The sequence below is a fragment of the Miniopterus schreibersii genome, assembly GCF_964146895.1.
Source record: "Miniopterus schreibersii genome assembly, chromosome: 11".
NCBI classification, from domain to species: Eukaryota; Metazoa; Chordata; class Mammalia; order Chiroptera; family Miniopteridae; genus Miniopterus; species Miniopterus schreibersii.
This window is the reverse complement of record NC_138111.1, coordinates 24,951,150-24,974,610: the sequence shown is the minus strand read 5'-3', so window position 1 is coordinate 24,974,610 and position 23,461 is coordinate 24,951,150. Positions and strand designations below refer to the sequence as shown.

Genomic DNA, 23,461 nt, shown 5'->3' with positions numbered 1-23,461 from the left:
GAGCATTTCAAATAGAAGCCATCAACACTTACAGAGGGTGGGTCTTAATCCATAGGGGATCATTAGCTTCACCCAAGTGATGGCACATCCATCAGCACCTCCCATTCTCCCACCAATTATCTATCTGCTAATTACCTGGGATTATGAATTGACACGGAGCGACATGGTCATTAATCACATACTTGCACGGCTTATTCATGTTAGTGGGGCTGCTCAGTCTCACCCAGTCAAATTGGACACGCCCACAATGCTGCACAACACATTTACATCGACTTGGCTGTCAGCAGCCAATAAAGGACTGCAGGATGTGTTTACTTCCAAAGGGACTTGGCTCTTGGCAAAGCTTTCTTGCAGGCACGCTGGGTATCTTGGCTTTCTGGCAGTACCGACCTCGGCTTAACTCAGAGCACGCATTCAATCATTTGTCACACATTTATTAGCTCAAGCATGGTAGTAGGCAAGGCACTGTCCCCAGGAGGTTTTACATAGATGAATGAGACACTGTTCCTACAACTTCAGAGGTTTATTTCCAGTCAAGGAAACATGCAAGCAGAGAGAGCTAAGAGCCATGAGAGAGGGAAAAGCACTACGCTGTGGGAATGCAACATCAGGAGAGATGTTTGGTCTGAGAAATCAGGGAAGGTGGCACAGAGGAGGTGACATTTTCAGCATGGAGCCAGATAGAGAAAGGAATTCCAGGCTGAAGGAACTGCAACAGCAAGGGCACCGAGATGTGTGAGGAGAATGGGAAGTGATCTAGTGTGGATGGCACACGTGCCACAGGTGGGAAGGAGGTGGCCTGCTAGACTGGGTCACATCATGGAGAAATGGACTGTTCTGCTAGGTTTGGAAACGCTTCTTCTGGGTATGAGGAATAAGAAAGGAATTTTGTTTTCGTGTGTGGCATGGGTGGGCATGTTTTCATACACTTTTTATTGAAATATAACATACACAAAATGCAAATATTTTCACAAACTGACCACACCTATGTAAACAGCAGCCCGATAAAAATACAAATCATTCCTAAAACCCCTTTGCACGCTTTCAGAATCTCCTCAATCCCAAGGGAAACTGCTATCCTGACTTTAACACCACAAATTAGTTTTCCCTACTTTTTGTATTTGGCTTCTCTCACTCAGCATAATGTTTCAAGACTCATCTATGCTGCTATACATAAATTCAGTTTGTTCTTTATCATTGCTAATATCGCATTTCAAGAATGTATCACAGTTATTAATGAGCATGTGTAGTTTCCAGTTGGGGGCTGTCAACCTTCTTGCACGATGATCTTTGGTGCTTTCATGGATGTACATCTGTTGGGTACACATCTAGGAATGAAAATGCTGGATCATAAGGTATGCACATAACTACTTGAATAGACACTGGTAGTTTTCCAAAGTTTTTTGTCCATTTACACACTCACCAGGAATGCATGGGAGTTCTGGTTGCTCTATCCTCACCAACACTTGATATTGGTGGTCTTTTTATGTTTTAAGCTTGTTTGTTTGGAGGGGAGGGACACAATCCCACCTAGGTTGAAGGACAGTCACTCTGGCAGCAGCATGGGGTGTGGGGGTTGGGAAAGGGAGATGGCATAAAGGGATCAGTCACGAGGCCAGGCAGCAAGGCCCAGGAGAGGGGTCATGAAACCAGTGGCAATACAATTGCTATAAAAAAGGCTGACTTTTTTTTTTAAAGGCACTGTCTATGCTGTACACCTGAAACGAGTACAAAATAATATTGAATGCAAACTGTAATTGAAAAATAAAGTTTTAAAAAAATAAGACCCACGGGAGGCACTGTAGGGGTGAATTACACAGGGCAAGGACACAAAATAGAAGTGGACTTAAGGTGGAGACGGAGGACAGTTTCCGTATGGGTGGCTGGCTGGGTGAGGGGTGTCATGTTTGAAGGCAGGAGAAAACATCCTAGTTCGGTGCACACTGTGTTTGAGATGTCGGGTGATGAGATGGAGATAATCCAATAAACTGTTGGTTATATGGGTCTGTTGCTAAGGAATGAGGTCAAGGCTGAAGACACTGAGCTAGGAGTTACCATCACAGAGGTAAGGGTTAAAGCCAGGGGTGCGGTTGAGATTTCCCAGGGGGGTGGTGTGGAGTGAAAGAGAGGAGAGCTGAAGACCAGCCGCCTACTTTTAGGGGAGGAGGGGATGAGAGACAACATCGCTTCCCTCTGAAATGCTGGCAGGGGCTGTGAAGCGTGAGTCAGACCCTCTGAGCCCCAGCAGCAGCCTGGGGTCCATCTCACCAGCCACAGTTTTCTCCTGAATGAACTTGCATCACCAACCTCAAAGCTGCATTGCAAAATCCGCATCAGATTGCGAACCTCTGGCGGCGTCCTAGGGACAATGGGCACCAAAGACTCACCGCATCTTGGGCCTTGGAGTCGTCCTCCCCACCTCCACACCACCTCTGCCAATTAGTTCTCCAGCGCCCCAGGCAGGGAACTCAGAGCTTCCCACGGCAGCCCATTCCACCGGGAGCCAGCGAGGATGTCAGAAAACCTTTCCTACAAATGCAGTCTTGCGATGCTGGAAGTCAAAAGAAAAGATAATGACCCTGGGTGGAGTGAGATGCAAGGTCTCGGCACTCTGGAAAATCTGTTTCTGTTCATCTACCTGCCAGCAGCTTCCCTTTGGGCCCGGGTCATTGCGCTCGCCTCCCCACAGGAAGCTGCGGTGATTTCACCGCCATTCGCACACTGGATGGGAATGTGGTCATGGCTGCAGGCGCTCCTCCAGCTTCATCACGCAGTGAGTGCTGCCCTGGCCCCAGGCCAGGCTCTCAGGACTGAGGCGTGCATGCTCCAGCGCAGACCCACCGGGCTGGACACGCGGGAAGAACCAGTGGCTGCCAGCTGAGAGGGAGCCCCCTGCGAGCAAGGTGGGCACAATGCCATCCCGTTCAGCTTTCCCCCCTAAGTATTTGCCTGCACCCGGCCCCGTGTGGCTCTCTGGAGAAGAGGGAAGACAGACAGGACTATGAAATGGCTCCCACCCTTGGGGACATTGGTGGAAGCAACAGGCATGCAAGAAGGGAAAGTGGTTGGAACTTTTTTTTTTTCCTGTCTTTAGGTTTCCAAAATACCCACCTAAATAGCCTCTGCATGATCTGCAACATGGAGATAGGGTGTCTGAAAAGACATCAGAGGAAAACTGTCCTTGAGCCTCAATGGAAAGGGCCTTATCCGCCACTGTTAACGACTGACACAGCATAAAACCCCAAAGTGTTCACCTGTTTGCCAACTAAAAAGACACATTGCTTTCTCCTGACTACAAGACATCCATCCCAATAGGAGACCTCAGACTGAGAATTCTTAGGAATTTTCCAGAATCTGCAGACTTTGGAAGTGGGTAGCTTCTATCCAAGATGACAGAACAAGATTGATTTTCTGATTCTACAGAGTCCTTTTGCTTTCCCTGTTTTCCCACTCCACTTGCCTACTGTTATAAATTGACACCCTCTATTTTCTTTAATATTTCCACTGTCTTCATCCTGGTGCTTTTGACTTCTGATGGTCATGAGGATTGCCTGACCCACAAGCATGGAATCTCACCGAGCCCGGTACATGACCAGGGGACTTGCTTCACAGCGAGCAAGGAATGGGAATAAACTCACGGTCACGGGACGCACTGCTTGATATCGCATGTTGCACCTGGAGGCAGCCAGCCTCACAGAAGGCTGAAATGCCCTCTCAAAGCACACTCAGCCTGGCTGGAGTGGCTCAGTTGGTTATCATTCTGTGCACCAAAAGGTTGCTGGTTTGATTCCCAGTCAGGGCACATACCTAGGTTGCGGGTTTGTTTGATCCCTTGTCGAGGCACGTACAGGAGGCAACTGATCAATGTTTCTCACATCAATGTTTTTCTTGTTCTCTCTCACCCTTCCTCTCTAAAATCAATGGAAACATGTCCTTGGGTGAAAATTAAAAAAAGAAAGAAAAAGAGACTTTCTATGTCACTCAAGAAATGACTTATCAAGGGGTTCAAGGGAGAGCCTAGACCAAAAGTAGCCGGAAAACACCCTAAAGATTTACTTGGACAAGAAGTTGGGTAGATGTCTCCAGAGGAACTCTATAGAGATGTCTATAGTTCATGGCTTGTTGCCAATTACACGCTGTCTCCTCCTGTGAAGTCCTATAGCCATTTGGAAACTGGAAATTCCACACCTTCAGTAAATCAGGAACACTACCTGAATACCTCTTGGAAGCTTTCCTCCCTTGACCAGGCATTAAACAGGCACGAGAAGCCCAGAGTTCATGGTTTGGGGTACAGCAAAGGTAGAGCTTACCTCTCAAGGTCCTCAAATCCATAAAACTGTTAAGTTGATAGAGACCCAACCATGGCCCCTTACCCAGTCCACCTTTCTCTTTCAGCCACCCATGTTTCAGAGATGGCTAAGCCAAGGTTGCTTAGCTTTTCAAAAGAAGCCGTTAGGCTGGTCGGGAGACAAGCCAATCACAAACTCAGTCCCCATTCTGGATAGTCCTTTTTCCGCCTCCTCAGCTTTAAGCAAGGAAGGACAGAAGGCCCTGAGATATTGGTCATCGTTCACATAAGGCCCATGGTCCAAGGAAAAGAACAGACAAAACTTTTACCTCCTCACACCCATCCTCATGGATCAAGTATGGCAGAGTGGGACTGCATGGTAGGGGGAATAGGAGAGGCAGTCCAGAATCACTCCAAGTCAAACAATGGCAGGATATGACCCAAGCGATGAGAGTGGAGTTGTGTCCCATCAAACTCCAGCCATGAAAGGGCAGTGCCCCAGAGGGAGAAAACAGAGAGAAGTGTGTCCAGGGAGTATCACCAGAGGGGAGCATCTTGGAATTTCCACTTTCAGTATAAGATGTTGGAGATTCATTTAGGGATCCCGTCAAGGGCCAGAGGCCAAGAAGACTGTCGCTCCTAAGCCACAATTGGAAGATGTTCTGAGAGCAAGTGAGCTGGGAGATGCACAGAAACTGAATGACTGAGTGGTCAAGGGGCTCCAATGACCAAGGAATGCCTTCCAACCCAAAAGTGTTGGTTTCCCAAGATCTGGAATGGCCAAGTCTTAAAGAACTGCTTGCTGATTGAGACTCACATTGGAGGCAGAGCTGCAGAGCCAGCCTCAGGGTTTTCCCATTGAAGTGTCCCTTGCCTCAGATGGCCTGCCTACTCCATTTCCTTGAATCCATAAATTTTAGGAGTTGATATCTTAATGATACCATGTTGTCCAATTCAGGAACATTGCAGATCTCTTCATGTATTTAAATCTTCATTTTCCCTCAGCAATGTAATTTTCTGTGTACAGATATTATACATATTTTGGTAAATTTTATCCAAGTATTTCATATTTTTATGTAAGTGGGATTTTTATTTAAATTTCCAATTGTTCATTGCTAATATACAGAGATAAATTGATGTTTTTGACTTTATATTCTGTGACTTTGTTAAACTCATTAATTCTACTGGCTTTTTTGTTGATTCTTTAGCATTTTCTACATAGACATGTCATCTGTAAACAAGGGCAATTATATTTCTTCCTTTCCAATCTGTATGCCTTTTTTTTTCTTCTTGCATTACTGCATTAGCTAGAAACTCCAGCATAATACTGAATAGAAGTGGTGTGGACATCCTTGTCTTTTTTTTTTTTTAAACATATCTTTATTGATTTCAGAGAATGGAAAGGAGGGGGAGAGAGAGAGGTAGAAACATCAATGATGAGAGAGTCATTGATCGGCTGCCTAGTCCGCAACCCGGGCATGTGCCCTGACCGGGAATCGAACACGATCGCCTGGATCCTAGGTCGATGCCCAACCACTGAGCCACGCCCAGCCGGCTGACATCCTTGTCTTGATCCTAGAGTAGAAAGTTCAGTTGTTCACCATTAGGTATGATGTTGGCTGTAGGCTTTTTGTGGATGCCCTTTATCAGATTGATGAAGTTCCCTTGTATTCCTAGTTTTCTGAGACAAATGCTTTTTCTGCATCTATTGAGATGATCATATGGTTATTTTTTTTAATGTGTAAATATGGTGAACTGCATTGACTGACTTAATGTCAAACCAACCCCACATTCCTGTGATAAATCCTACTTTGTCATGATGTATTCTCTCAGCCTCAATTCCTCCCCCAACCCAGGGAAAGCCTGAGTCTCCAAATCTATTGACAGCCCTACTCCACTCCCACACACACAAGCTCTGCTCTGCAACCTGTCCTTCCTCCTAGTCTGCCCCACTCCCACCTCAGCATAACTTCCTTACCCAATGGGCATAGCTGATCTCCAGCTCCAAGCCTCCTCTTTCCTGCTGAATGAGCTCAGAGTTCCCATTCTGACAGTGGGAGTGCCAGCCCTGGGGATGCAGGGAAAGTGATCCCTACCAGTCACACAGACCATGAGCTCACTAAATGCATGTAGACAGAGAACCAGTGGGTGGAGCTGATGAGTGAGTGGATCCTGCAAGCACAGACCCATCCATTAGTCCAGATTGGACAAACTGCACAGCTTTGGCGAGTACTGGGCTAAGGTGCTCTCGGAGGCTCAGCCCTCTGCCAGCAACACCATGCGCATGGGTGCCTGTCTTCTGCCCACAGGCACAATGTGTTATCCAAAACCCTGTCTCTGGATGAACAGAAAACGGCAGCGCACCCTTGGGGACAAACTGCCCAGGCCCAGACAGTTTACTTGCCCCAAACCAGCTCAGTTCCACAGCCAATGTGTGAACTGGGTGGGTTCTGGTTCGGGAATCCACACATGATGTTCCAGGAAAAAGTAAAAATGTCTTTATTTACCACCAAAAAAAAAAATTATTTGGGGGATGGGGGAGGAAGGAGGATATATAGTTATGTATTTAGATATATAAATCTAACTTAAGTTAGAATATTTTACTGTCCTTATGTACCATGTATAAAAACATATGTTCATGATTAGAAAAAAATCCCCAATATACTGAAGAGAATAAAATGAAAAGTTCCCTTCCCCAATGAGCCCCCAAAGATCACCTCCCAGAGGCAATGAATGTTAGCATATTTTTGTTTACCCTTCTAGAAATTCTCTATATATGTGTAATATGGATTTGTATAACCTTGTTTTACACATATGAATAGGGCATCATAAGACATACTATTTATATTGTATTTATATTGTATTTTCTCATATAGATACATGACTAAATCCTTTTAAAAAATAGTCCCTGACTTAGAAACATGTGATAACCCCAAAACTTAATTTGTGAATAACCTTTCAGGAAGGAACTCAAAACACCTTTTCAGAGAAATAATGTTCTACATCAGGGTCAACAAATTTTTTCTGTCAAGGGTCAGGTAGTAAAATATTTTCAGTTTTGTCTCTGAATATTTTCAGTCTGTCATATGTTCTCTGGAATTTTTTGGTTTTGTTGATGATCTTCTTTAAACATAAAGACCAATCTTAGTTCTTAGTCTGTACAAAAGCAGGCTGTGGGTCCAACTTGGCCTTCATACTATAGTTTGCTGACCTGTTTTAAATAGTGGTTAGGCCCCCAGCTTAGGTCCCAAAAGCAAAATTAACCCATAATATGTTGCTAAGATACCAAATTAGATAATATATTTAAAATTGCTTTTTAAACCATGTCTATACTTGTGTGAAGAATTATTACAGTTCTTCAGTGTTTAGCATGTGGGTAATTTATTTATTTTCATTTTTAATCCTTACCAGAGGATATTTTTTGCATTGCTTTTCAGAGAGAGTGGAAGGAGGAGAGGGAGAGGGAGAGAGGGAGAGAGGGAGAGAGGGAGAGAGGGAGAGAGGGAGAGAGGGAGAGAGGGAGAGAGGGAGAGAGGGAGAGAGGGAGAGAGGGAGAGAGGGAGAGAGGGAGAGAGAAATGTCACTGTGAGACACATCAATTGGTTGCCTCCAACATGCACGGATCAAGCCTGCAACTGAGGTACATGCCCTTGGCCAGAACTGAACCCGGGACTCTTCAGTCTGCAGGCTGATGCTCTAATCACTGAGCAAACCAGCTAGGGCATGTGGATAAGTTTTTAAAATAAAAATTGTTAATACTAAATAAAAACATTTTATATATTTTGAATTTCATAAAGAATTAGTGAAGAATCTGAACGGAATTCTCAAGTAATTTACCAGGCAGAAGAGGTAGATAACACTATTGTATCTGATCCTACCTTTTGCGTCACACAACATAAACACACACTGACTCAAATTTGGTTTGTGTGGTGTGAATTCACAGGCCAAGTGGCCCCATACATCAAAAAACAGAGTGTATCACTAAGTTTTTGCTACCCGTAGGCACTAAAAAGGCTTTTCTTACGCTTGTTATGCACAGTCACATGCACTGACCCAAACCTTGAATCCTTGGTGAGTTGCACCTGCTGGAAGCTATAAAGGCAGAGAAGGGGCAGAGTGGAATAGAGAGGATGCTCAAGAGTCATTTCTAACTATCTAGATTAGGAACCTTATTTTTCTCAATGAAAAAAATTCTCTATTACAGTTCATTCAGCTTTAATCTTTATGACCTGCCCCTTTTCTGTCACAGAGGTTGAACTCACCTTATTATATTTTTCACACCATTATTACAATTTTATTTTCTTATTAAAAGTGCAGAGATTTTCCTGAAATGTCTGGGCTGAAACCATGAAAGTAGATAGAAGAGAAAGGGCACTAAAGAGGATCATGTGTGAGAAAGGGACTGAGCTGGTGACTGCATGCATGGGCAGTGGAGGCGGTTTGTGTACATGTGCAACCCCAGGAGATAAAGTCGGGTGGGAAGAAGTTGCCTTGGGCCTGTGGCATAATGTCAACTGGGTCCTTAAGGTGGGGGCACTTTGTAATATCTGCCTTAGCAAAACATCCTATAACTTGCTGAAAGCAGTCCTTTTAAAAAATATATATATTACATACATTTCTGTAATACAAAAAAGAAAACAGAGGCATCTATATACATTGGATTTTAGGGACCCCTTGATTCTCCTGAGTCTGCTTGTCCAGCTAGGTAGCTGGAGCAGAGTGGCAGAGAAAGAGTGTTAATGATTATAGGCCCGATAAAATGTTACCTAAGTTTACTGACTATTAAAGAATTTAGAAAATATTCTCCCAAGCATTATCCTTGTAACAGCTCTGTAAGGTCAGGGAATTGGAGATGGATGCAGTGACTTGCCCCAGATCACACAGCTAGCACAAGGCAGAGCAGAAACCAGCACTTGAAGCTTCTGAGGCCAAACTCAGTGTTCTCCACATCTCCCACCCTGCTTCCCAGGAGCTTCCATGCATATCTGGTGGGAATGGTCGTTTCTGCCTTTATTCCTGTCTGTTCTTCAGTTAGTGGTCGGATTCCCATGAACATCACTCTAAGTAAAGTGTCCTGTGCTTAGTAAACATATGGAATGGCTGACCCTCAAATAAACTAGCATGGTTTGCTGAGCATCTACCTCTGCACTGGCGGAGGCAGTTGAGCCAAGCTGGGGAGGGAGCCAACTCTGGGGTCAGAATGGGTGGGTTGACATCCTCAATGCATGCTGACCAGCTGTATGAGTTCGAGCGTGTGACTTAACCTCTGATCAGTGTAGGAAAAGCACATAGCCCAGTGCCAAAGACATCATAAAAGTTCCATAACTGACACAGATTTCATTATTATTGAGCTCTTGTCTGCCTTCTTTGGGACCATATCATAAAAAGAAAACTATCACAAGAGGAAAATTCATGTTGACTTCATTTTTTTCTTTTTCAAAGAAAAAAGTCACAAACATGTAAACAGAATGAATGCCTTGTACACACACGCTTGTAGGTTTGGCTAATGAGTCTTCCTGGTTGTGTCTAGACTCTGCATGCTGGAATAATGCACTGCACCCCTGAAGCCAAGCTCCAACTTAAAAATTTTAAAAATGTCATTCATCCTTCTAATCTCTTCCTATATGTGATAGGCAAGCATCAACATCTCTTGTGGAAATTACTGTTCTGGAAAGCTGGGGTAGGAGGGCAGAAAACCTAAATTACCTTAATAGCTTGAACTCCTGGAGTGTATCTCCAAGCTAGTGAAAACAAACAGCTATCAAGGGCTCCACCTACAGGCACCAAAAAGGAAAGACCGCATTTAAGGTAGATACCATTTTTGCATAGAGAATTGTGACCCTTTCTTTTGAAAAAGTTTCCAAGATGAAAAAAATAAACGACTTGCTTAAAACTATTTCGATTTCTGAGGGATGGAAGTTAAGGACCTAGAGATCCAAAATTCCTCACAAAAGGACACTGGGGGACTCAAGGATTGGGGAAGAGAGAGGTTTCCAAAATGTTATATGAGAAACAGTTGAAGAAAACAGGTGTTCACATAAGAGAGGACTGAAGGATGGGAAGCTGGAATGAAATTAGCCTGATGCTATGTGGTCCCAGTAGAGGGTGGAGTTATCAGAGAACAGACTTTATCTCATATAAAAGAAGGATATTTTAATAATGAGCACTGTCCATATATAAGGAGGACAGAGGTGAAGGATCTTCACTGAGGGTTTTAAGCAAAGGCTAGAAGGTCAAACACTAAGAATATTGAAGAGACTGGTGAGCTGGCAGAGAACTAAGCTCGATTCCATTTAGGATTTTAGTTTTAAAAGTTTGAGAATATATATTAAAACCCCAAACAACTGAACAGTCCTCTTGCTAGAAGGCTGATTGGTATTGTCCTCACACTTATTTTTTCCATATTAAATAACATTTTGTGCTTCAAGCTCTGATTCAGTCTCAAAATCATTTTAAGAGAAAAACATCAGCCAAAATTTAGGATAGATTATACCAATGTCAACTTCCAAGTTTTAACATTATACTATAGTTATGTAGGAGGTTATCACAACTAGAAGCTGGGTGAAGGGTACTTGGGGCTTTGCACTATTTTTGCAACTTCTTGTGACTCTATTATGATCTCAAAATAAAAATCTTTTAAAAATGAAATGAAAGATACTGCCCCAAGAGGTCCTAAGTAACCTCAAGGCAACCCAGTTTGATTCATGAGTGCTGTGTCATCAGCCACAAATGACTCTGTGCAAGAATGTGCAGGCAGCAGGGCTCATTTCAAAACATGATCAATCATTTATAAAGATTTACAATTGTGATTAGGAAAGTCTATGTCATGCTTACAGGCGTCTAATTTGGTTACACGGATCATAAACCTTGTTATCTGAGATCACATCAATAAAATCACCTATAGGCAATATATTCTTACAACTGCTTCCTACGCGATAGGTGCTACACAGGAACCAGGTACATACAGACTTAATTACTATATTTATCTAACTGTAATGCAATAATGTCCTTATGTCTTCTTCCTCCACTATGATTTGCAAAAACTGCATCTTATTCATCTCTTTTTATCACCAAAACCTAACCCAATAGACAGTCACAGAATAAATAAGAAACCAGTAATTGAGTTATTTTCTTAGACCTCTGGGGGTGACTTTCTTTTCTTATACTAAGAAATCTGAGACTCTATTTTGGAATTGGGATTAAATATATATACTTATGTCTGTGTGTGTCTGTGTGTGTGAGCGTGAGACAGTCGCTGAAGCACAGGGGTTTAATCTCTGAAGATCTTTATAATCACTTGTTTTTGGTTTGTTAGTTTCCTAAAATATAGTAACTCAGTTTGATTTAGGATAACATAGAGAGGTCAGGCTTTTCCAAACAGGAAAACCCATATGCATTGTTGGACAGGTCCTCTCAGCTTGAAAGCCCCTGCTAAAATGATCTCTGCCCAATTTTATCAAGTGCCAAGAACAATCAGCTTCTTTCAGAAATCACTGAGACAGCATCATTTTGGATTCTTCAATATTAACAAATCAAGAAACATATGACAATTTCTTTAAGTTTTATCTCTTGATTTATTAAAATACATTTTTCAAATAAATATTATGAACAACTAAAATCAATCAAAGCAGTGAGACCACAAAGTGTTGCTTTTAGCTTGTACGAAAAATCTACCAGTCATAACCAAAGTCAAAAAGGCTGTCTTAAAGATGTGATGGAAGCTACTTACAATCCCAGAGACACCAAGGACTCTGCAGGGTCAGTTATCTGAACAGGCTCAGAAGCCGGCTTGATCCTTAGAACCTCTGCAAAGCCATCACCAAACCAGCAAGTGATGTGTGCTATGTCTACAGTGAAGTAGAAAAGGCGGTCCTGGCAGAGCTTCCGTCGATATGCAGACCGAGGGTCGGCTGACAACACAGCCTCGATGGCACGCCTGGCTTCCTCTGCTGACTGAAAATACTTAAACGAAGCCTGACCAACATCTGCAATGAGAACACCACAACTTAATGCTCAAAATTACACAGGTCAAATTTTATTACAGTGAACCTCACTGGGGAGGTTACTTGGTTCCTTGATTATCACTTGAAATGAAGAGGGTTCAGAAACCTATCCAGTCATTAGAGTATCACCTTCAAGTGGTATTTAGATTGATACCTTTTCCTTCAGGAAGCCTTCAAATGTCATTTAACTTAGGTATTCCCCCAAATTTTCACTTCCCCTAATAGGAGAGCTGAGCTTTCATTTTCTGGCAACCTAAATGTCACTTTTCTATGTTCAATGTAGACTTCAATTCCTTGTCATTTTTTTTTAGGAGAAACGGAGGCAGGATCAGGGAAATACGCGACAGTCCCAGCATTCTCAGAAAGCCAAAAGAGAGAACTAAACCCACACAGGCCCAGAGCACTAGCTATAGGCAAGGGAGGGTGCCTCAGAGAGCAGGTGTCACAGCCCCACAGTTAAGTAGCACCACATTCTCTAAGGAACAGGACATGAGAGAGTCCTTGTGAAAACCATGAAACAGATAAAGTTCAATGCTATCACTGAGAACAGGCCACCCCATTCCACCCAGGTGTGTATTTCAGGCAAATAGATGTTTACCCTGCCAAATGGCAAAACTTCCTGCATTTATAGCATTGTAAAAATAGACATATAAAAAAATTAACTGTGACCTAATTTTTAATAACTACAACATAACATACATCCAAATGAAGGCTAGGCCCTTCCAGAAAGGCATGTGCTTTAAACAATGTTGTCCCTGTTCAAAATATCATCTCGAGTGGTTGTGGGTTTCTATCCTTTTGAAAGTAAATTCAATTTTTAGAAAACAGCCAAGATTCATTCTGGGCCATATCCAATTAATAAGTTGATAAGTAAAGCCATGAAGTTCAATTTCTGGTCAAAAACCAAGGACCAATTACACAATGCTAAGATTACTTTGTTGCATGGTTCATAAAATGAACCACTCAAAACAGCAAAGTTCCAAAAACATACACAAAAGGGGGAAAGGAGGGGGGGGAGGGAAAAATAGGAGGAAAAAGGAAAAAGAAAAAAGAAAGAAAATAAAAACATCATACACTTCAGTAACAGTGTATCTGATAGAAGCTCCAGGCCTTTGCCCAGCTGCTCATTTGGCATAGATGCCTTCCCTCACTTCCCTGCCTATTTATCCTTCTGGGCTCAGCTCAAATATCTTTTCCTCTAGGAAGCCTTCCCAGATTTTCTCCTTGCTACCCAAGTTAGAACCCTTCTCTCCCTCATGTTCCCACAGCACTTATTCCAGTGCCAATCTCCCTCCCCCCATTTCAATATCTTTCATCTTTCCTATACTCTGAACTTTTTGAATCATTTCTTATTTCTATACCAGCTCTAAGTTCTGCTGTCTATTATAAATCAATCCCTGTTTTATAGTCATATTTGGTAATTTCTTTTTCACCATTTTTAACCAAGAAAGTACAACACTGTAGTTTGAAAAAGAGAAAACTTTCCAAAGTAGGAAGCATTCAACAATAATCACAAGACAAGGGGTAAGTATAAATATAAAGTATCTTCCAGGCAGCACTGCTTTGTTCTACCACAAAAATCCTTTTACAACTGAACTTCTTCCTCCCCATCAACTGTATAAAGTGATAAAACAACTTTCATAAACAAAATTTTTTAAATAAAGAGATCAATTTAAAAATCAAATGCTTTGTTTAAACATAAAGCCTTAGGAAAGAATGAGAAGCACAACTCTCCAGTGGCAGACAAACTCTGACATCTCCTTCATAACTGGTTACTTCTTACTGGAACCACTGCACCCACCTCTTAACAGCCCTGTCCTTCATTCTAGATGGCTGCTTGGGATCTGCTGTGGGCTGGAGAAACCACGTAACAATGTTTTTGAAGAACCACATGTTAAAGTAAACAGGCTCCAAGTAAAAGCCCTGTGGCCTTTTCTGCAATAAAGTGCATGTCTCTAGTGCTGGGACTTTATGGGGACAATTTCTATGCTAAGAAACTTTGCCCCCAGAAATATCAAATTTGGCTAAATCTCCTAGTAAAAGCTCATCTCCCACTCAGAAATAAGAAATGGAAAGTACCTGGTTCACCTCCTGAACTGAGGTGCTCAAGGTCCATCTCTGCGTGAGGAGTAAACCGGACTTCCAAGGTGGCCACAGGGGCTTCTCGCACCCAGGCGGGAACCACACTGTGGTGGGCTGCATCAGCCATCCTGGGAGGGCGGTGAAGAGCCACGGGCTGCACTTCCGCACTGTTTCCTTGGAGGACCACTGCTTCTTTCCCTCTCCTTGGCCTCTTATCTGAACCCTCCCCTGAAAAGTTCTTCTCCAGGTGATATGGGCTAATTTGCTCCTCTGTCACACTCAGTCCCTGATCACTTCTTGATTCTAAACTCAAGTCTGCTATTTCCCTGTGCTTAGGCGAGCTTCGCTGGATTCTGGCTGTGTCACCACGTTGCATGTCATTTTCTCCTGAAGTTCTGTCTTCGGGACATTTAGGTTCCTCCTTTGTGCGACTGCAGGGCTGTGGCTCATCATATCCTGAGAGCTGTTGCTGGGCACAGCTGTCAGTCTCGCCATCAGAGCGGGACATGGTTTTTGGTTCGTATTCATTATTCTGTACATTACACTCCCCTAAAGTGTCAATCAAATGTTGTGGCGAGTCATAATCAGCTATGTAGGGCTTTATGTCCAGTACAGGTGTGCCATTAATCATGTCAATTCCAGAAAGGTATATAGCTCCACCTATAACATGAAAAATACCTCTTAGAAATAATAAAAATGAAGAATAGTGCAAACAGCTGGAGAACCAGAATCATCTCTCTATGCTTCACCAAGCTTGCTCACAAGTCTCTTATGTGCCAGGCTCTCTCATACCCAGTGCTGAAATACACTGGAAACCCACCCTCTTCTTTACCCATCAAACTCCTACTTGCTTTTCAAGGCTCTTCCAGACATAAGCGTTCTTTCCCTTGGGTTCCAGGGGAACCTGTATACAGACTTCTCCTAGAGCTCTTTTCACGTGGTCTGGCAATAACCTGCTTAGAATCTCTCTCTAGACAGTGAGCACTTGAGCCCTTCAGCACAGGGCGGAGCCCACTCATCTTTGTATCACTGGGGCTTCTAACTCTGAGCCAGGCATATCGGTGTCTTCAATGTATCTCTGTGGGACTGAGGAGGTTTCCACTGTGGCAGATAGACTCTAAGGTGGCCCCCATGATGCCTCCTCCTGGTGTTCACAGCTTCATACAATCCCGTCTTCTTAAGTGTGACTTGATATCACTCCAGTGACTATATTATATTATCTAAGATTCTTGGGCTTGCTGGCAGACTCACGCAAGAGATTCTCCCTGTGGGCTTCACGAAGTAAGCAGCAGCTCAGGGAAAGCCCAGGTAGCAAGGAACTGCAGGTGCTGTCTAGGAGCTGAGGGTAGCCACCAGCTAGAAGCTAGGGACCCTCAGTCCCACAACCTGAGTGAGCCTGGAAGTGAATTCTTCCACAGTCAAGCCTCCAGGTAAGAACTCATCCCACTGACACCTTAATTGCAGCCTGGTGAGACCCTAAGCTGAGGACCCAGCTCCTGACCCACAAAAACATGTTTCAAATACATAATAAATGGGTGTTGTTTAAACTGATAAGTGTATAATTTGTAATGCAGTAACTGAAATTTAACGCTCCATCAAGACTCAAACAATTAAGCAGAATACAAGTCACCATTACCAAATATTAAGAATAGGTCTTCTGCTATCTCACTTACACAGCTGCTATCCAGTTCCTACTACTGGTGTAAAGTCTACTAACATGATCCTTGGGAAACTGGCCAAATGAAAATCAAAAAACTGCATGTGATCACATTTGATTCTGTCTCCATTTAAGAAAAGCATGACTAACAGAGAACTTTGATTTCTACCATTGTGCTTACTGTGAGTGAGCCTTGGAACTTTGTTAAGATGATTTTGCATTTTCTAAGTGATTATGCCTAACAATGTCTACAGAAGAAAGGCACTCTATGAGTTCATGGGATTTGGAGTCAGACAAAACCCCTGGCTAGATGCTACTAGATAAATTATGTAACATCAAAAAACATCAGTGCCCTAATCCACAAAATGGAGATTGCTAAACTATCAAACCCACAGAGCCACTGTGAGATAATGTACATGAATGCTCTTTATAAACTATAAACACCACACAAACACTAGGAGTCACTATGTTATTTAGTAAGAGTATCAATAAGTACTACTGTGCTGGCCTTTCACCTTTCTGATTTGAATGTTAAGTTCTTCTGTAGGGCAGGGATTTTTATCTAATTTGTTTACCACTATATCCCCAGCATCTAGAACAATGCCTGGCACATGTTCAGTGCTCAGAAAATATGTGTGGGTTGTACGAATGATCATAAAATGTTCTAGTACTGTTGGTTAGTCATCACAAATTGATAAAACTCAAGTTGGATCAGCTACAGAATTTTTCCAGAAAACCTGCCCAAGGCCTGGTTGAATACAATCCAGCAGGGGAGTTCAAGAGCTGGGAAAGAACAAGCAAAATAACTGCTCTCATCTTTTTAGCACCCAATAGTCTAAAAAGTACTCTTACAGCTTTTGTCCCATAAGATCCTCAAAAAAATCATGTGGTGTTCCAGAGGACAGATTCTTCTTTGCCCACTGGACAAATAAGCAAGCTGAAGCCTGGAATGGTCTCCCGAATTTCAGTCTACTGCTGTTTCATCTTCTGCCTCTCTAATAAATGTGCTGATTAGGTCAGAGTGATTCAAGAAAGAGATGCTTGCTTTACAAAAACATGTGCCTCAGTAACTAGGTTATACATAAACATGGAGTTAAAACTAATCCGGTATTCTACACAGGTATTTCCAAAATCTGACAGATGTTCGATCCTATAATGTGGTTCATCCCAGACCTTCTGCCACACATCACAGTTGATGGATACACTGCAGCCACAATGCATGGTCACTTCTTCAAGGCTGCAAGGAAGCACACCACCATCCTATATGCTTACCACATGTGCACGTACAACCAGTTACTGTGTGTGAAATTTTGAAAGCGTACAATTATTTTTTCATCATTTTGGATTTATTGCATTCTAAGAGAAAATGTGGTTACTAATTTAATGATTATGAAATCTTATGTTATTTTTAAATAATTTAAACTTTGATAAATGTAACAATATAAACAAGCTCTGAGCATCCTCTGAGAGTCTATTTCAACATGTTTCTGACACCATTGGTACTTGTCTGAATAACAGCCAGTGCTGAATACTATGATGATTTTTTATAAGATTTCTTTTTAAGAAAAAAAAAAGTAAAAGTAAAAATGACGTGTGTTACCTTCTACCTTTTCCAGCTTGGCCAGGGTCAGTCCTATTGCATTGGGACGATGTGGGCTCCTTGTGGAGAAAACTCCGGTCTTCGCACCATTCAACCTAGGAGGCTGAACTTTTGCCTTACAGCTCAAATGACCATTTTTGTGAAAAACAAACAAAATCCTATTGAAAAAACCCCAAACAAATGAGTAAGAAAAAAAGCACAAGTTAATTTATCATAAAGAGTTGAGGGGGGGAAAAACTTTAATCCCCACAAATTAAAACAGAAAGAATGTTTTTTAATGGTATTAAAATGCAATCTGTGGGGGGAAAAATAATACCATTCCCGTTTTGTGACGAAGACAGTCTTATCTCTGTATCCTTTGTCCTTAATACAATGACTGGCACATGGTAAGAACTTAAGACACTTCCCAAGTGGCTGAATAAACAATATTTACCAGGTAAGTGCCTGCTATATGCCAGGCAGTATGATAGACATATTTATACTAATTTCATTTAATCTTAACTATCCTAAGAAGTATCATTTATCCCCCATTTTAAGGATGAGGAAATTGAAGCTCAGAAATGTTAAATAACTGGAGTAGGCCTTCCTACACAAGATCAAAAGCAAGAATCTATGAAGAAAAACAATAACGGATTTGACTACAAAATATTATCCTAGGAGAAAATGTTTACTGTGTGTAGAGGACAGAATGACTACCCATAGGCAGAACTGAGAAGGTCTATAGATTTCAGCTCAACAGAAAGGTGTGGATCACAATTTGAACCAAATGGAACCTGCCCTCTCAGTGGATCCCAAGCTTTCCTCCGGGTGTCCAAGTCATAGAGACAATCACGTGCACGAATACAGTATAGGAATTGCATGCAATAGACAAGGGTGGTCTGGATGGCAGGCTCCAAGGCTGCCTCCATCAGTAGTTGTATATCAACTGCTATACTTTTTATGCAGGGGCAAGCTCTGGCCCAAAGTACCACTTCTAAGTGTAAAACAACTTACCAAACATGAGAAAACTGTTCCAAGCCCATCAAGGAATGTTCGGGATTATTAAAGATGGTCTTTCTAATTCTCAAACAAGCCCTTGAATGGCGACAAATGGATGGCTGCCTTGGAGTACCATTCTTGGCTAAGAAACAGGATTCCAAGTAGCCAATTGGCTCAGTTAAAAGATTCCCTACAGAAGAAAATTAGATAAGAAATCATTAGTCAAAAGGTCATAAAAAATAAACATGTTTTCTTAATGCATTGATTTCATAGTCTTAAAATCAACTAGGTGTGATACAACTATGGAACATGATTCTTACAGTTTTCATAAATCCACCATATAAATATCCTCATCCTTACATATACATTTTTATATCCCAGTGATTTTTAACTGGTGTGCTGCAAGAATTTTTAAAACATGCAACACCTGACTATTTAGTCAGGGGCACTGACCTCTTTTCCCTTAGATTGTCAAATTAAAAAATGACAACAGACAACACAACAACAGCCATGTGAATGAATCAAAAGTATACCTATTTTTTGGTCAGACTGGCAAAAAATATATTTTTTGGTGTACCACAGAATGTTAATAATTAGTTTATGTGTGCCATGAGATGAAAAAGGTTGCAAATTGCTATTATACTGGAAAGAGCACAAGTCTAAGAAATAAAGAAGGAAAGGAATGGGACGTTGCTAGAAGACCTACCATGACCATAATTCAAGTTCTCTGCTACCATTAGCAAGTTATGACTTTGGTCAGGGCTAAGCGGATATTTCAAGTAGAGAAGAACATACACAAAGTCAAATGAGAAATACTATTGGATATGCAGGGAACAAGCTGTTTGGATTGGCTGGAGTGTGAAATACCAGGGAAAGAATAATGAAAGGAGACAGTGGCTGTATTTAAGTCAAGATGCTGTCAGTTGAAAACAACAAATGAAACTAGTTTAATTAAGCAATAACACAAATGCATGGGATCATACTACTAAAATATCTACAGGGAGGGTAGATTTCAGGCTAGGCTTGACCTAGTTGCTCTCTGCCCCTCTAGAACACTCCACATGGACAGATTTTCTGTTTTGTTTACTGCTATGTTCTCACTGCCTAGTTGTACTTGCCTACAAGAGGGTAGGTGCTCAAATAATTCATGTTGCATAGAAAAAAGATTATGTAAGTCTTAACTAATTAAAATAGAAAATGACAAAAGAGGAATACGTGTAACATAATCCTATTTATGAAAATGTGTTTATGTATTTACCTATTTAAATATGTTCACATATATATCTAGAAAGCTATCTGGAAGGACAGTCACCAAATGCTAACACTGGTTAAAATGGATGGAGAGAGATCAGGATTTTTATATTTAACTTTGTAATTTCTATAATATTTGAAATTTTTCAATTATCACAAATCATAAACTTTTTTTTAATGCAGTAACTCCTTTCAAAAGAAGAGAATATTGGCAAGGTACAATCACTATATAGGTTTAAGGTATCCACAACTACCATTTTGAATTTACAGAAACTTTTTTTTTCACATTTCATGAAGGCTTTATTACTTCTCTTAAAAGATTATATAAAGCCACTCTAAACTCTCATTTTATGTTCACCTTCCATTAAATCTATCCTACCATCACAGGTGGTAGGACCATAGGTCTGGAGCTGTTCCTTGCAGCACCTTTCATTACTTTTCACTTTAAAACAAAATTGATACATATAAAATAAATATATGTAATACATATGCAAGTAATAAAGCATAATATTGAAATCCTGTGTACTCACCACCCAGCCCACGAACTAGAGCTTTACCAACAACCCGTCTTTTTGCATTGCTTCTCTCCTACCCCACGCCCCTTCTCTCCCCTTGAGATAAAGAGGAGCCTGACTATGGTCTTATCATTTACTTCCTCTTTTAATATGGTTTTATCATATGCATATACATAAACAAACATATTTATTTTGCCTTTGAGAGCTATAAAAATTGGTTGAAAACTGTGTTACCTTCTCAGACTGGCTTTGTCCCTCTTAATATTATGATTCTAAGATCCATGCATATTGCATTTTTTTTTTTTTTTTGCATATGTTTTTGATGACTTAACATTTTTTCCAAGTATGTATACAGGCACTCTTATTTTTTGGATCTTCATCTATGCTCTATGGAACAGATATAGTAAATATCTTAAAGATGAAGAAACTGAGGTCAAACAAGTCTCTGGTGTTCATTCAAGTATCATGAGGAAAAATGGCCAAAAAGGACTCCTAAACTAATTAGCTGGGATCCCTGTGTCCTGTTTTTATTTGTTTAACAAACATTTTCCAAGCATCTACAATTGCCTGACATTGTGCTAAGTTTGGGAGAAAGATACAAAACAAGAACTCTTATCACAGTGGAGTTAACAGTTGGCTGGGGAGATTCTCACAACACCTCACAATGTTTCATTATCATTGCCTGCAGTAATAATCAAAGACTTCTGTCCCTATCTGATTGAAGCCTACAAGTTTATAGCTGAGCTACCACTTCATTTAATCAGTCTATACTGGTTTTTTACAGATTACACATATGCTATGATAAATATTAACTGTAACCAATTAGATATATTCCACTCCTCTTTGTGCATCTCTATTAAGAACATATGCAAGATAACACTGGTTTATCAAGGGACTGAGAATATACTCAGTAACTAAGTTGTAGGAGTCCCTGAACTACATAACTCTTAAAATTTGGGACCACTCTCAACGCATCAAACATTCACTAATAATCCAGTGGGAACTTACCATATTCTAATATGTCTGAACCTTCTGGAATTTATTTATATATTCTCTGTGTCCTGTTCTTGAGATTATATAAATGCTATGAAATACAAATGCTCAATACTTTCCAAATATAAGTGCTACTTGAACGCTCTACTTGAAGTGGAGGTCTGAGAATTTCCACCCAGGGAAATCCTGCTCTCCTTCCTCTTGCCTCGAATCTCAAAACAACAACAACAACAAACCATTAAGCACCTGCCATTTGATATGTGCTGTGCCTGGGTGCAGACATAAATAAGCAGCAGCTCTTGCCCACAAGGGTATCCAGTATAGTGACAGAGATGGACAATCAAAATTAAATCAAACTGCCTTACATGCAGGAAAGGGATAAGCACAGGTATGCCAGGGCAGTACTGGCATGAGAATCATATGGAAATGGGGTGAAGTGACTCCCTAAAGTATCATGGGAGGGTTAGCGCTAGTATCAGAAGAAAAAAAGAACAAAAACCACACTGGGCCACTACACTAGCTATGTGACCTTGGGCAAAACTGCTTACCTCTCTGAATCCCAGTTTCCTCATCTATAAAACAAGGATAATGATACCTATATTGGAAAGTTATAAAATGACTAGAATATGTAAAGCACCTAGTATGATAGAAGGTGCTCAGCAAGGAGCGGTTTTTAAAGCCCTTGCTCAGGTTTTTCCTTCCTTTTAACAATATTACAACTATATTAACTGTGTAATAAGGAAAAAAACAGAAAGTTATTAATGTAGAGGTTTTTGAACACAGTGTTTATTTACAAGTCTTGTGCACACAAAAAATTCAGGTCCTTTCCACCTCTTGCCAGTCCCTCCCCTCCTCAAAACACACTACACTATCCTCCAGACTCTGAGTTCCTTATGGCATGCTACTAACTTTAACTTTTCATGTTTCCCACTATTAACAGATGGTGCATGTCTTAGCCTGGTTTTCAAGGTTCTCTACAACCTGACTCCAATCAACGGTTCCTAAAACTCCGTTCCATCCATTACTTCTGGATTTACAGCCTCTGAGCCATGCTCTTCCCTGCCTGTCAAAATACTAGACCTGTAATCTGGCAGTGCGCAACTTTTTTTAAAAAATGAGCACAACCTTTGACCACGTAACAGTGCTTTTAGGAAATTTAAGTCAAACATTTAGAACATACACAAAGATTTTAGTTTCAAGAACTTCCATTTATAACAATGAAAACTGGCAGTAACCTAAATGCCCAGCAATAGGGAACTTGTTAGAGGGCATCTATAAAACAAAATAGTGTAACCTCTTAAAATTAAAATTGCCATGGATTTTTATGAATCTTAAGTTTTTTAAAAAGTTTCTAAACAGTGGGATCGTAAATCAACTCATTTCTAGGGTGTATGCAGTAAAACAAGTATGGAAGGTAGACACAGATATCCACAGTGGTTTTCTCTACTTGCTTCCTCTAGTTTCTAAAGTTAATATATTTTGCTCTACATAAAGAGGTGATAATAAAAAGAAGTAAACTCATTTCCATTGTTCCGGGCCCAGCTTAAACCGATTTCCTCCCCTTGGCCTTTCCCCGTGCCCTCCTCGCTTCCTACAGCACAGGATGCTTCCCGCTGTGGCATTTATTAATTCCTCACCGCATAACACCGGCGGTACATACCCTGCCTCACCTACGTGAACGAAAACTCCCTAAAAGAAGGCCCGTTACACTGGACACGGCTACTTCAGCTACCGCGCCAGGACTAGGCGGACCCCAGCTACCGAGAAACATGAGATGACGTCATCCCGGCGCTTAGAAACGTCACGTGGCAGACGCAGCACGTGACCCATAACCTCACAGTAAGTATGACGCACCTCAACCCAGGGTCTCGGGTTTCACGTTCCTCTCTACAGGGAAGTGGGCTGCCCACACCTAGGCCTCTTCCGAGTACGAAACCGCCAGCCTCTCAGAAGTTACCTGTCTCCAGAGCCGGCTTCACGCACCCGCACGGGGTCGCTGTGGGGCAAGGCCCTGGTTTCTCCAAGGCGCGCATGGCTACTGGTCACAGAGGTGCCCAGATGCGTTCCAACCTTCCGCTTCCGGTCTCCAAGCCC

At 41.5% G+C, this 23,461-nt stretch overlaps 1 protein-coding gene across 3 annotated transcripts; it reads right to left on the bottom strand.

Annotated features, from left to right (window-relative positions):
* Nucleotides 1-424: 424 nt before the first annotated feature.
* TRMO (tRNA methyltransferase O) lies at nt 425-23,448 on the bottom strand. Of its 3 annotated transcripts, XM_081151094.1 has the most exons (7): nt 23,325-23,448; nt 18,624-18,798; nt 17,631-17,788; nt 14,371-15,033; nt 12,018-12,273; nt 2,388-2,551; nt 425-1,328 (listed from the first exon to the last, which is right to left on the bottom strand). In XM_081151094.1, the coding sequence occupies exons 1-6, from the start codon at nt 23,398-23,400 to the stop codon at nt 2,530-2,532; spliced, it is 1,350 nt and encodes a 449-aa protein (XP_081007220.1). In that variant the 5' UTR covers nt 23,401-23,448; the 3' UTR covers nt 425-1,328; nt 2,388-2,529. The 3 variants fall into 3 exon arrangements, with proteins under 3 accessions (XP_081007220.1, XP_081007221.1, XP_081007222.1); XM_081151095.1 differs by lacking the exons at nt 425-1,328; nt 2,388-2,551 and having other exon boundaries at nt 11,845-12,273; nt 23,222-23,434; XM_081151096.1 differs by lacking the exons at nt 425-1,328; nt 2,388-2,551; nt 17,631-17,788; nt 18,624-18,798 and having other exon boundaries at nt 11,851-12,273; nt 23,325-23,438.
* Nucleotides 23,449-23,461: the final 13 nt, after the last annotated feature.